Source organism: Phymastichus coffea, unplaced genomic scaffold, assembly GCF_024137745.1.
Source record: "Phymastichus coffea isolate CEN01 unplaced genomic scaffold, Cenicafe_Pcof_1.1 PCOF00038, whole genome shotgun sequence".
Lineage (NCBI taxonomy): Eukaryota > Metazoa > Arthropoda > Insecta > Hymenoptera > Eulophidae > Phymastichus > Phymastichus coffea.
This window is the reverse complement of record NW_026706849.1, coordinates 159,955-174,925: the sequence shown is the minus strand read 5'-3', so window position 1 is coordinate 174,925 and position 14,971 is coordinate 159,955. Positions and strand designations below refer to the sequence as shown.

The following is a 14,971-nucleotide window of genomic DNA, read 5'->3' as shown; positions in this document are numbered from 1 at the left end:
GAAACGCTTCCAACAAACTGTTTACAGAACGTGCCAGAGTCCAGTATAGTCTCGAGACGTCGACTCGACACTACAGTGTTGCTACTACTCGTCGCTTGTACGCTGCAAAACAATGTAAGTCTTAATATTTTCTTAACCAAAGACTTATTGGGCATTTTGTGCTTTACTCTTGTACTATCTCTCACCATACAGATTCTATCCAGGTTTTGTTGTAAAATCTTTTACACTCGAGGCTACGTAAACTAACAAACGAAATATCAATATTTTACGTACATATCTTTTTTGTAGTTTTGAAGCTGACTTTTCGTCACTGATCTTGCATTTTTCAAGAGCGAGTATTAGCTTAAAGAATTTAAATCTGTTTCTTGAGTAGTTTTTTAGTTCTAGCTAAAAATGTTTCCATTTAAATTTACTGTGTAATATTCGTTAAGTTCATCTTTAATACTTTTATAGAAATGTATGCATCGTGTAATTTTCAGATAGTATCTTTGCAACAGTGGTTTTTCTATTACAAAAGCAAGGCGTAAACGGAGCTCTCTCTTTCGTTCAGCTGTCAGCAATAATAATATATAATTATTTGTTCTCGGAAAAATACTTAGCCAATAGATTCGCAGAGAAAGGTATGACACAGTTAACTAATGCAGGAAATAGTCTTCGAATCAGTCCTTCAATTAAGTACAAGTACAAGGAATTCTCAGCACAACGTTATACCGGACAAATGTACACGCATCAGTGTACTACGTTTCCCTGGAATTCCAATATCGTTAGATAAACTCTTATTTAATAAAACATATGCAACTACTTCTTGAGATACTAGCACAGTATCGAAGTAAATGACCGATCTAACACGGGTCACGGAACGATCGCGCATATTATAACACTTCGTTGATAATACTGAATCAAGCCAATATCTGCTCTTTTTAGTGTACATTATACTTCATTGCTGAATAGTTTTCCACTTAGCCACTATACGTATTGCTGCTTTATTCAATTAGCGTGAATAGGATTTGCGCCGGCTATTTTATATGTTCGGTTGATTACTCTATCAGCACTTTATTTTTTACGTTGAAACTTCAACTTTGTCAATTGTGTAATTTTCAAAGAACTGATGTATTGGAGTGACAATAATCAAAATTCTTAAAAATCATTCTTCACCATAGAGCAATCAAAACATTTTTCTATAATATATAAGCAACATTGAACTCACGAAGATTAACATAAAGCAATCGTTCGTTCAAGCGTAATAGTTCAGAATGTGAGAGGAATAAAATCCGGCACCGAGATCTTCACTCAGCAAGGCACATTTATTGCGAATCACTTACATTCGCGCTTCTGTTGAACATTTCATTCTCCAGTCACTTTTTCTCATACAATCACGCAAAAACAAGCGCGTATTGTATAACAAACAGAAAGTTCCTACACTTCTTTTTCAAGATCTGAATGACCATTGACAATGTTTGCATAGTTATATCAATATCCTAGTACGAAAGCATTTTCTTCAGAACAAACTATCGCTATCAACAGTTTTAACAAAAAATCAGACTTTTGAATGAATATTGATTTCTTGAATGGCATGGATTTTTAGCAACTAAAAAATCAAATTTAGAATGATGTAGTTAGAATGAGTCGTCGTTGCCACTGGTACATGTTTTATCTCGTTAACCACGTTTACTTGATTATTATGGGCTAAGGCTTCCCAGTAAAAATTCGCGTTTTTATATGGATATACTTAATAATAAGTCTACGCAGGAGAGTATATTGTATAAAATTAAAACGAAATAAATTACGAGTGGCGTTTTTTCAAGGCAAACCGTTTGAACTTGTACTTGATACGCATAAGCCAATATGTGCTGACTAATAGAGTTTTTTTTTCTATTGTACAATGTTAATAGCAATTGTAATGGACGTAAAATATGTATTTTTTCAAAACAATTGAGTTTTACGGAAGTAATACGCTCCTAATTTTTATGAGATTTATATGGACTTATTATTTTTACATTCAACTTATTTATTTTGCCGTGCAGTTTGATTACAATTTATCGACACATATAAAGAACAATATGTCTCAGTCGTATTATCTGACGTATTGATGAGCGTGTATCGCCGATATCAGCTTTTCATTTCACATATATAATATTTATTTAAATACGTCTTCTTTTGAACCTTTATAAGCTAATACACGTTTAGCGTTCAACTTTTACCGTAAGGTGTAAAAAATAATGTGCAATGAAAAAAATAATAAAGTACGAAATGAATTGCAATTACTGGAGTAATTGTTAGATTCTCTTTAAATTAATTTTACGAGTTCCAAAGCGGAATTGTATTTTTATAAGGTTCTAGACGGATCTCTTCATTTCTTGTCGAAGCAATTATCCTTGATAATTCTTTAATGTTGCATACCGTGTGTAAGCTTTGAATGTCTTCATAAAATGGAATGGCGAAAGCAATGGAGAGAGGCATAAAGTTGAACGAATTCCAAGAATGACCTCTAGTTGTGAAGATTGCACGCAAAGAAATGTCTAATGGAAGTGTTTGTTTATCAGATGAGGTCGCTGACGTTGTGCCTGGTATTGGCAGGATGTGTTGCGGTAGCGCTGGCGCATTCTTACCATCTCGGCGCTTGCCCAATCGTCGAGCCGGTCTCCGGATTCGAAATGAACAGGGTAATTATGTCAAGGTCGACTTTCTCGTAAAATACTGCGTAAGGCATCGGGGAGTCCACCATTTGACGCTGATGCGATGCTAAAGTAAAATTGTATAAATCGTCGAATTTGAATTAACGCTTTGTCGGCAGTTTCTCGGAATATGGCACGTGATTCAGAAGACTTCAACCGCCAGCAAGTGCATCACTTACAACTACACCCGGGGTGACGAGCCCGGTGAATACAGCATTACGCAAGACTCCGACATCCCTATCCTCGGTACGTACGCTAATCGCAAATTGTTTAACCGGCGCGAATCTTCATGTAGTCAAAGTACTTGGCGTCAAGATTTCTCGGCAACGTCTTGATGCCTTTTACGCGAGATTACTTTGTAGCACGGTTAGGGGCTATCCATAGACGCCCAGAGAAAATACGCATGTAAGGAAATTTTTGGCGATCTTTCAAGGGCACTCCCAGGACACTGACTTTATTTATAGACTGTACACGCAATTGGCGAGCATAACCAAGTTACTCGGCTTAAATGAAGCGTGTCTGCATCCAATCGAGCTCATGAGAGAGTCACGAGAGAGAGAGAGAGAGAGAGAGAGAGAAAGAGTTCAGCAGACAAAGGACCCGCAGCAGCACTGCACATATGTACTGGTACAAGTGGCATGAATTGCTGCGAGCTGTTCGCCTCGCGACCCCTATGAATTGACTTCTTTGTGTGCATCTCATTGCGACTTGCGAGTCATCTGCTGCGTATAATTAATCAACGCTTTCGGTCTGATCTTTGGCTTTTTCGTTGCAGGGCTCACTTCGCTCAAGCACGAATATCACTACACCGGCGAGCTTACCGTCACCGAGCCCAGCACCCCTGCCCGTATGACTGTTCGCTTTCCTCTCAGTAAGTATTTTTCTACGCGTGCCCTTTCAATTATGGGACCTAAGTGGGCGATGTAGTATTTTATCTTTTGTTAAATATTTACCTAAATTAGCGACAAGTTTGGTACAGCTGCGTAACTCGATAATAGAATGCACTTTAACCATCCTTTAAACTTATATTTACGTTCACCATTTCATAAAAGATACACATACGTCCAAACATTTGAGAATGAATCATGTATGACTTTGTTTACCTCTTTGAATACCAGTAGACCTGTATTAATAACAATTTCGAGAAATCCACTGAGATGTCATACGAACGAATAATTAAGATCCCAAAGAATGCAGATTAACTTCACCAAAAATTTTATAAATTCTATGAATTGGTTCATAGTAGTGGTATATTGAGGAAATGATATATAAACTGAATGATAATTGCAGGTGTAGCGGGTAGTGCATCGCACGTTGTGTTTGCAACGGACTACGTCAACTATGCCGGTATCTTCACGTGTCAGAAACTGGCGTTCGCTCATCGTCAGTCAGCAACGATCTTATCGCGCACGCGTGACCTCGACAAGGTCTACGTCGACAAAGTGCGCACCAAACTCAGTAGTTTCGGCGTAGATCCATTCAGCTTGAGCATCGTCCAGCAGACCGACTGCCCGCGTGGCAACAACAGCCTCGACGTGAACGTCGATCCGCATACTTTCAGCGCTGAGAACATTGGTCAAGCGGTACGCAAAGCCGGCGAAAAGATCGGCGACGGCGTCGAGTGGATCGGTGAACAGGGCAGCAAGGTCTATCACAAGATCATTGGTGACGGCAAGGACAAGAGCTCCGAACAGACGCAGCCTCCGCAGCCCAAGAACACCAATGGCAAGCTCGACAATAACGAGGTCGAGTGGATCCCTTAGATTATCCCCCAAATTTGCTTCAATTTTGTAAATAATACGACCAGCGTCTTCAACAAAATACTCCTTGACGTTCTTAGTAACCGTAGTACCAGTCGATTTGTCCAACAGAGTTCTTATAAATTCGCTTTATTTCAGTTCAATATAATATTATAGAATATATAATATATTCTAAAGGTTTATCCATTGGCGTAGTAAACGCAGTCTAGTGCCTTCGGGATTTGAAATAAGCGTCATTTTAATATACATTTAACAAGTATTACTACGTTGACTTTTTAATGATTAGAAAATATAATTCAAGACTCGACAAAAATACTCAACAAATAAGAGATATTAAAGTTTTTGAGTTTACTGTGCAATTAAATTAATTAAGGTTGTGACAATACTCATTGAAATAAAGTAAAATTCGAACTAAATGATAGCTGAATTGGTGTCGGTAACTCTAGATTATACTCAAACAATTAATGATATCTATGTATTAATTATTCCACATCGTATAGGGTGTACTCATATTTTTGCAAAAATTGGTGTGACTTAATAATCTCGTTAAGTGAATGATTTCGGAACGATGATTTATGTTCATTTGAAATTAATTGTAAAATTATATGAAAAATGTCATAATAAAATCACTATTTCTAATCGACTTCAATTAAGTAACTTTTGGTTTATGTTAATCAATACAGACTTCTGATATAAACTTAAATTATAGCCACTACAAGGCAAGAGCTTCCTTTTTTCTCAATGAGAGTAGCAAAGACTTACGTATTTTTCTCTTAAACTTATTTCCTTGAATTTAAAAGATCATTCATTTTTTTGGAAGATTGTTTTAAATTAGGATAACAAGCTTGAGTAAAAGGGGACAATTGCTTCTTTCAGATACATTCGGATGATTCACAAAATAAGAGTAAAGCATCGTTTAGATCACTTGTATTTGTTTATCACAAAGTAAATTATTTTAATCAAATGTTGCGATTGATAAAGTAAATATTTATTTTTATAGAGTAATCCATTGTGAAATGGTATTTACTAGGCCCGGAGAATGAATTCTTGTTTCTATCAATTTGAGGTGGTTGATTATTTATTAAATTTCCTTTGGAAGAACTTAAATTGTTCGTCAAAATGTCGACTATACTTTATTTCGTGCTTTATTGATGTTTGATCGAGAAAATGAAATGGGTTTCGACCATTTGCATAATTGACTCAACTTGATATTGAGTTTAATTTTCGTGAATTAAAATGGAAATGTTCCTGAAATTGATTGTTGCTGATTAACTTGGAAAAGCTCCGATAAACCGTATCACACTGAAAAACAAAGAGCTTTCAATGCAATTTTTCATCCAGCGACGAATTGACGTGATTTCGCTGTGCAAACGAAAAAGAAAAGTGATGAATCGACCTATATTCGTTGGGTGGTAGGCGAACTGCGATTGATGGTGCAGGTAGCTGCACGTATAGCGTGCTTGCAGTACGTGCTGCCGGACGCGCGGCGGCGAAGAGAATTGCTTTTGGGCAGGCGCGCCCGCGATCCAACATAAGCTATACTTGCGTTGCGCGCTCGACATTGCACCCGCGAAAAGTCGAAGTAACAGTGCCGGCCGGGGATCTTTGGCGCGAGTCACGCGGCGGGGGTGTAATACGCGCATAAGCATAGCTTGTTTGAGTTTGCGCGGCTAAATAGACTTGTTCACGTGACGGATCCGCGTCCCCTGCCATTCGGCACCGGACTACGACATAGGTATCGCACGCCGTACGTGAACGTATTACGCTCTCGTTCAGAAAGCCGAACAACTTGGTGAGGCTCGTGCATGCGCCGCGCGATCAATGAATGTTGTTGTCAGGATAAATCATCCCGTCCACGCGATTCTACGAGCAGTCGGTTGGCGAGCGTTCCGTTGACAAGTCGCGCTTGCGCCATTTATCACTTTCAGATCACTTCCGTTCGCGCTCTTTTATTATATTCATCGACAACTGTGTTATCAGCGCAAGCTCGTTGAAATTGCCTTCTGGACTTGGAAATTTTCTGGCTAGACGATTACTCTCAGCAGGCATGTAAGTCGCTACCTCGATCAATGCGAGCTTAGGCTTGATTGCAAGCTATGGCATTTGATCGCGTCGCAGTCGAATTTCGCCTTGCCGGCCTTCACTGGCAACTTGCATTTTCAATAGCTTTATCAAGCGAACGTTCAAAAATCGCCTGCTGTCAAGTTAAACAGCGGAAATTTTCGTTATTGTTCCATTTCGGTAAATAGTATGGGAATAGCTCGTGCGTTTGCACGAGTAGAATGACTTTAAACTAATATTTTTCATCGTCCATGCATTTTTACCAAAGTCTACGTGATTGTGCCTTCTTTAATCACTTTGAAAGATTGCATAGACGTGTTTGAGTCTTTCCCATCTTGTAAACGAGAACTCGATGGCGAATCTGCAGCACTCGTAAGAGTTGCGCGGGTGTTTTGTCCCAAGGGTATGTCGGAATACGCAGTGCAGCTGTAGCTACGGTACCGTGTTACATATATAGTACATTTTACACCACTGATTCTGTTACTTGCGCAGTTTCTTCGGTTCACATGTTCACACCATTTAACTTTCAACTTCAATAGTCCTAGCTTGGTATTTTGCCAACGGTGAATGTAGTCTATTAATATTGTCTTGATTACGTTCTTATATTATTGTTACCTGAGAACAGAATCAAAGAATACCCCTTTCCTTCTTTTTTAATTTATTTTCGTAATTATTCGTATTTTTTGGATAAACTGGAACTTTAGGCCAACTGCATTCAATTCCGAATAGATCAAATATTACATATATAAAAAATAGATTTAAAAGTAATTACTGTAATAAATACGTAAACGATTTTAACATATTATAGTATTTCCTTGTTTCTATCCTTTTCACTTGAATTTAAAATATTATAAACATATAATTCTGGATAACTAGTTTTTGTAAAAATTATTTATATGATTAAATCGCTGATAATTTTGAAATAGCCAATTTGGAATCCCTTAGATATTTACTTAATAGTACCTAACGGTCATCCCATCAATGAATTACACATTTTAATAACGAACACTGATAATAATGATATTAATAATAATAATAATAATAATAATAATAATAATCATAATCATAATAGTAATAATAATAACAAACTAACATCAATTATGACTATAAAACTTCACTGAAAAGACAATAGATGATAATTATTTTGGTGGCATAAAGTGACAGTACAGATTTTTAAAATATAAAATCGAACGGTACCGTGGAGCTTTGCCTGTAAAGTCATGCCAGTAAGACGAAGAATGTACAAAGAGACTTGTTTAATACGTGCATCGCCTAAAAGAAGAGACAACTACGACGTCTCTGGTTTGCTGTAATACCATCCAAACAAAGAATTTACCTTTTTTAAGTATTCACCTTATTTTCTTCTCTCTCTCTCTCTCTCTTCCAATGCTTTATGTATATTGGTATCGTAAAACGTGACCAAAGTTATTTTATACTTTGCTAACGGAATATATTTTCAGAATGTCATTTACTCAAGATAATTCACTTTGAAATTAAGAAAAGACATTTTTTAAGCCAGATTTGGTAACATAGTGTAATATTTAGTTGCAAAATTTTCCATGTCTATATAGTGATTGACCATCACCTGGTCATAAAGTTAATATGTCAACCTGTCTGACATATTTATTCCAGGTTCAAGTAGCAAGGTTTAGATGGGGAACTGTGCGCAATTAACCCAGATAATGTTCTTGATAAGGGGAACGCTCAAAAGCTCTTTACTTGCGTCCCTTGATGCTTAAAAATAGTTCGGAGCCAATTTGAAATTTACATTTTGCTCAGCTATATCTATTTTGCTTCATGATTAATTTTACAATTACATCGACACGAAACCTAGTCGCAGGGACGTTCGATCTAGTGACTATTTTTGAAAAAGACAAAACGAATGTAGTTGTGTTCCGACAGAATATATATTTCATTATAAAACTGTACATAATGACAAGTTATTTTTTAATGCATACCAGTCTATTAAGCTTTCGTATCTATAATTTTTCTTTCTTTTGAGTATTCTTTCTTGCCACTAACCTTGTGTAATGTATAATTGCATCAAATGATAGCTAAGTCAATCATACGCACTGTGTCAAGAATATTGGCAATGGCGATTATCGATGATTATTGATCATTAAAATCACAATCCATAATAAAATAGAGTTAAAACATAGTAATTCGTCGCAAATTGACTACCACGTGAAATTTTGTATATTCTTTTTTTAACAAAAATGGTCAAATTAAATTTCAAAATTTTCGAGAACGTAGAAACTTGGAATTCAAATTTATCCCAGTGTTTGCAGATACAAATATTGAAAACAATAAATTGCAAAAGGAAGAGAACGATAGCTCCATTATCAGCAGAAATATTTAAATGAACAATTACTTTGTTGTCAGTAATCATTAAATGACAAAATAAGTGTGGCAATACTAACACAAGTGAGCAATGTATGTTGTACACGTCCTGCGGTAAGAAATTCGTGACGAAAAAAGAAAAAAAGAAGACGGCGGTGAACAAAAGAATACGAAAACTTCCAAGTTCAACGGATCTTCGAGGCCTTTAGCGATATTCTTATAATAACACGTCTGCGGGGAAGAAGTGTCATTTAAAATAAATACTGCTGATGCGCGCAACTTGTAAAAAAGATACGGCAGTACATTTTGTGTTATTTTGTCCGCGCACTTATTCGTTCGCAACTGGTGTACAGTATTTCGCATATTTTTCACAGGGCTTTTGTGACTATTGGATTTCATATATGAACACGTGAGTGTAGTTTTATGCTTGCAATATTCTTATACTTATTAGTCACTGAATGATTGTAACTATCGATTATTCAATATGAAGTTTTTTATATCGAGAATATTATAATATTATCGCTATTAAGAGACATTTTTACATCATCCATGCGTAAATTAGCGAATTATGGTACATTAAGCGTCTCATTGATCAAAATATTTGCATTTTGAAATGTTCAAAATAGCTTGTTGATTAATAGTTAAATACATGGCCTGCGCATACTTGTTTTAGTGGTTTTTGTAAATTAAATCATAGATGTGAATCAAAATAATGTTTCTAACAGGAGGTACCTGACGTCATGCAAAATAACCGAGCGACTTGATGACCATTCAATTAATTCACAGTTCAAAGTCAGAGTGACGTTTTGGTTCAATTCCCGTTCTTTTAAGTCATTTTTTTCTGCGACAATCAACTGAAATAAACGTAAATCGAGCAAAACATGAAATTCGCGAACAATTGCAAGCTTAAAAAAAGTGATACTAATTAGTAAAATCGCCGAATTTGGCTAGAACGGACATTATTTGTCAGTACTAATCAAGTGATAAAGCAGTTGATAAACTCACGTCGTATACTTCTGGCATCGAACTCCATCAAGCATTCTATACTTATAATTGATTACAATGATTCGATTGTAACGAAAGAATAGATTAAAAATTTCGCAAGTAACAATTTGCCGAAGCGGATGATAACTAACGAAAAACATGAATTCTCAACTGATGACACTTGTAAATAAGCGCACATCATTAAATCTCAACTGCATCGTGCAGCATCAATTGGCGATGCGCGCGTGTACGAATGTCAATCGATCCGAGCCTTACGTACGTATCAAAATGCACTTGGAGTTGTTTGTACATCACGTCGACACGTGAAAATAGCGAGAGCAAAGCTTCCGAGAAGTCACAGTCACCTTCAGGATGTGCTTTGGAGATTGATTCAATCAGTAACGGCGACGTGCGCGCTATTACTCTAGACTACATGTATACGTTCGCTCGGCTTTTGATTTACCGATCGCGACCTGTTCTGTACGTCCATCCTGTGTCTGCTATTTTCTTACATTCGTCACTTTGGCGATGACCGTTCCATTTTTTCCAGCAAGTGATTCACATATCTCCAACTAAAAAATTATTTTTCCGCTATCAATTTATTATATCCGTTGATTCGATGACGTTTCCTCATTTCGCTTTTTTTATTTTCATTACTCGTGCGCGATGACGTGAGCTATTTGCGTTGTTGCGGAAAATCGCTTATCCGTAAAGCCTCTCTCGGTCATTTGTCAAAATTGCCCGATCGAGAAAAAACCAGTTAAGCTTTTCATACACAGTCTTCTCAAAAAAGCGTTGTTTGTGCTGCAAGTATTTATCATTAAATGCATCATTAGTGGAAACTTGATTGAGCATTCGAGTGAGCAGCGATTGTTTAATAAAAGCCAATGATTTAAATGATCGGCTGTGATTGTGGAGGTCGTTTTTTCATTGAAGTCTTGGCGATAACAAGTGTTTCATAAGTCATGGATTACTTTAATGACTTCCATATTGCAATATAAATAAGAATTTTCAATGATTCAAATTAACTCGGCTCTTGGGATTTCCGTTATGAAAATCCCCTGAAGTAAATTACATTCCGAATCACTTTATCGGGAAAAATTAAGCTTCCATCAAAGCCATAACAAATTCAGCTAAAACTCGTTCTACAGTCCAAGAGTTATACTAAAAATTGTCTCAATGCTTTTCATCGTTTCCAGAGAGATGCACGTGACGCTGTTGGCACTTGCATTGCTGGCTGCCAGCTCGCAGCTGGTGAGTTCGAGCGTTTTCGTCGCGGATATGGCGATGACGCGGATGATCGAGCTCAACTCGGACGCACCATTCTGCGCCCTCTACCACGATCGCGGCACCATACAGAACGTCGTCCTCAATTCGGATCCCAAAAAGGTTCGACAGATATCCAATAATCTTGTGGCCGATCTCGAGGAGACTTGCAAACTATCGCGCAGTAAGGGCAAGGTATGTTTTCATAAATAACTGCCATTTTATTATGTTATCCTTTTTATTATGTTCGCTGTGCGTCTGCGTTTCACTTCTTTGCAACAGAAGCTACGACGCTAATGCTTTTATCTCACAATTTTTTATCATAATTATTTATTAAATTATTTCGAGCACATTTACCCTTAACTTAACAACCGTTCGATTTTCACCAATTATAACGATAAGAGTCATATAGTATAAACACATTTTATTTTGGTGACTAAATATAAAATAAGAATAAATGAGATATATCCAATCCGCTAAAGTTGATTTGTTAAAAAGAAGAATATTTATTCAAGATTAAAATATTGATCAGCCTTAGACTTATTATTGAAAAAGATATATCCTACGATAACTAAAAAACCAACTTGCAATAACTAATGAATACTAGATTCGTTAGCTTCAAATGATCTGTAATTCAGTTGGATTATTGATTAACTATTGATGCCGGGATGAGCAGAATCAACCGTCAGGTGGTATAATGTATCCGGGAACAAAGTGGTGCGGTCCGGGCAACACGGCGAAATCGTACGACGACTTGGGGATACACGCTGCCGAGGACTCGTGCTGTCGCGAGCATGACCATTGCCCGGTAACGATCAATCCGCAGCAATGCATCCACGGAATTTGCAACATCTCGCCGATCACGCGTTCCCACTGCGACTGTGACGCCAAGTTCCGCCGCTGCCTTCAGGTCATCAACACCGAGGTCGCTAATACCATCGGCGCGCTTTTCTTCAATGTAATACAAGTCACCTGCTTCAAAGAGAGACGCCCTTGTTCCCAGTGGCAAAGGTAAGCCCGCAACCTTTTGCATATCTGATATTTGGCTATCTACGATGATTTCATTGGCTCCATGCTTTACGTTGGCTGTAGTGACCAACCGGTATCGATATTTTAGTTGTCAGGTTTACGAGTGGCAGCGATCGCAAAGGTACATTTTGCCGAAAATGTGGCAACCAAGAACGATAGCAAATAAACCAATAAATCTTAGAACGATTTTCCAATCGTTTAATAACTGGATTCAGCAGCTCATCGCAAGACAAAGCCCTAGACTTCGATATTGACTGACTTATTGAGAATTGTAAATAAATAATAATATCCATTTAGGCATATTGGTGCTGGAGGCTATGGGACACAACTTACCATTTTCGAACTTTGCACTTACTATTGTCGATATTTTCATTATACATAACTTAGAAAGTTCCATTTATCAATTGCTTCATTGTCACGTAGGTCACATAATAGATGATTATGTATACTTGTGAGTAAAAACATACATAATCGTCTATCTTGTTATTCATTCATATAACAGTTACTGCCGAAGATTATCTTTTGAAATTGATGGTGGCAGCACTAATGAATCATTTTGTTCAACCAAATAATACAATTAATTTCATTTCTTGTTCAGGAATGGGTACGCCGAATCTGAATGGGCTCGACTATGCTCTCAATACAAATTTCAACCTAGTGACAAGTATGTGCCATTGATGCCGCTCAATTTGTAACCAGGCTGTGAATTTTGGGTGGATTTCAGCATACAAATTGCTAACCCTTATCTTGAACGGCAAATTTTAGATTTTATAATTATATTTATAGTCTTTATAGTCAATCAAGTGTCAAGTGGCGTCAAATAGATTTGTGAAATCTTGTAATAGTCAGCTTTATGCTTTCTCTTATATTAGTAGAGAAACTTTATTTGCCTTTAATTAAACAATGTGCACGTATGACAATGTATTCCAAATAACAATGAATCATTTGCCAATTACAATTTTATTGGTCACAACTAATTGAATATCTCTTACGAAAGTACAAGCATGATATTTCATCATAATACTTATTCGAAAGGCATTTTATGTATCATATGAAATATGAATTGGTAAAAAGAATACGATCTTTTACACACTCGCAGTATATGTAAACTTATCGAAGAATGTTATATATAAGCGTTATTCTTTTTGTATCCATGTAAGTTAAGTTTTTATACGCATAAAATAATTATCACCCCTAAAATATAATTCGATTTCTAAATGTGTAATTTTTCATGTTACAACTATAATTGAATCATATATAGATACATAAAATACTTGCAATGTTAATTTTATTATATTTTGTTTTCTTTTTTAAGTGACAAAAATATTAAATGTAAATCATATCATTAATTAGATTAACAATTACGATATTTAATTGCTAATCGTAAATAAAAGTAAATGTTTTATATATCTTCTTACTTATTAATCAGTACAGAAATTATATAACAGATTTCTTGAAATATTAAAGTTTTTCATTAAATATTTTTTGCAGCATGAAGGCTGTGCATATGTTTAAGTGTGTGATATTAGTTTTCTTCGTATGTAAAAACCTTATAATTTAAAACTTTTTGAACTATTTTGAATTAGCGTGGGTAGATGGAATAAATATTGATCGAGTAAACTATTTTTATCACAAGCCATTTGTTACATAATGATTTTAGCAGTACAGTGCGATTTGGAGGAAATCAACTGGGAGTTTGGTTAGATTGCTTTCCTGCATTTCAACAAAATCTGAATAATAAGACAGTCAATTGGTGCAAAGCCAATTTTCTTAGTTAGCTATTTTTTTATTAGTATAGTTAAGTTGAAAATGTTAAGCATTAAGGTAGTTAGAAAAACTTGTCGTTTACCTGAGTTCTGAACTTTCAACAAAATGAAAAAGACAAAAGAATTCTTTTTAACTTAATCAAAGTCATTTTCTTAATCTTTTTTTGGACTGTTTAAGTGAACCTTTTTCTCAACAGGCAGAAAAAGTTCAATACCTTTCTATAGAAATATTATCCCTATAAATCTATTCCACAGATTTTAAATGGTATATATGTCGCTTTTTCTTCGACAATATAAATTCTTAAAAACTATAATTTATCGTAATATTTCTGTATAAGTATTCTGCATTATTTATGTATAAGACAATAATATTCCTATATAAGTATTTTTTAGGTATATCCATAAGAGTGGAAGTTTCTACTTTTATGGATTTTATTATTACATTATTAAATCGTATATAAATGACGTACATGTATAAAATATTCATAAAATTTTTTTATACAAAGTGGAATTGTTATATTTTCTAATGAATATTATAACAAATAGTAGATTACGTAACTACTGTTTATTTATTGACAAATATATTACGTAGTCATGCTTAGAAATGGATATAAAAATTCTACGTATAAAACGGACCAGTTCCCTTGACTTTGATGGGTTTCATAGCTGTAAACGTATCCTCCGGATGAGATTATGGGACTTCTGGGAACTATCCCAAGTTTTCATAAGTTCTCGAGGACAGAAGCATATCTATCCACTAAATCACTACGAGGCTCAAAAGAAAAATCAAGCGTTTTAAAAAGTTCCACCGACCTACTTATCTATACTCCAGTAGATGAAACCTCCCTCCGCAATGTCAAGAAAAGTACCTAAAAAGAAGGTTATTTACTGGACTCTTTCAAACCACACTTCTTTCATGGTGTTGCGAAGTATACTTGTAGATAGCCACGTGATAGCTTTACACTATACTGAACACATTCCAAATCTTCGCAAACTTGCGAGACCAGAATTATGGACTATTAAGCATGGATATATTGCGTACAGCCATACCTGAAGAAGTGTATAGAGATTCTATGTATAGAGTGACACT

At 35.9% G+C, this 14,971-nt stretch overlaps 2 protein-coding genes across 4 annotated transcripts; both read left to right on the top strand.

Annotated features, from left to right (window-relative positions):
* Positions 1–37: 37 nt before the first annotated feature.
* On the top strand, positions 38–5,105 carry LOC131663736 (apolipoprotein D-like). The gene is made up of 5 exons (XM_058934325.1): positions 38–114; positions 2,544–2,663; positions 2,795–2,921; positions 3,451–3,546; positions 3,966–5,105. The coding sequence occupies exons 2-5, from the start codon at positions 2,544–2,546 to the stop codon at positions 4,436–4,438; spliced, it is 816 nt and encodes a 271-aa protein (XP_058790308.1). The 5' UTR covers positions 38–114; the 3' UTR covers positions 4,439–5,105.
* Positions 5,106–6,268: 1,163 nt separating this feature from the next.
* Positions 6,269–14,235, top strand: LOC131663773 (phospholipase A(2)). 3 transcript variants are annotated; one of them, XM_058934393.1, is made up of 5 exons: positions 6,269–6,484; positions 11,020–11,281; positions 11,763–12,097; positions 12,204–12,386; positions 12,714–14,232. In XM_058934393.1, exons 2-4 carry the CDS (start codon positions 11,024–11,026, stop codon positions 12,367–12,369), a joined length of 759 nt encoding a protein of 252 aa, XP_058790376.1. In that variant the 5' UTR covers positions 6,269–6,484; positions 11,020–11,023; the 3' UTR covers positions 12,370–12,386; positions 12,714–14,232. The 3 variants fall into 3 exon arrangements, with proteins under 3 accessions (XP_058790376.1, XP_058790374.1, XP_058790375.1); XM_058934391.1 differs by lacking the exon at positions 6,269–6,484 and adding an exon at positions 8,887–9,245 and having other exon boundaries at positions 12,714–14,235; XM_058934392.1 differs by lacking the exons at positions 6,269–6,484; positions 12,204–12,386 and adding an exon at positions 8,959–9,245 and having other exon boundaries at positions 12,714–13,516.
* The last annotated feature ends 736 nt before the right edge of the window (positions 14,236–14,971 follow it).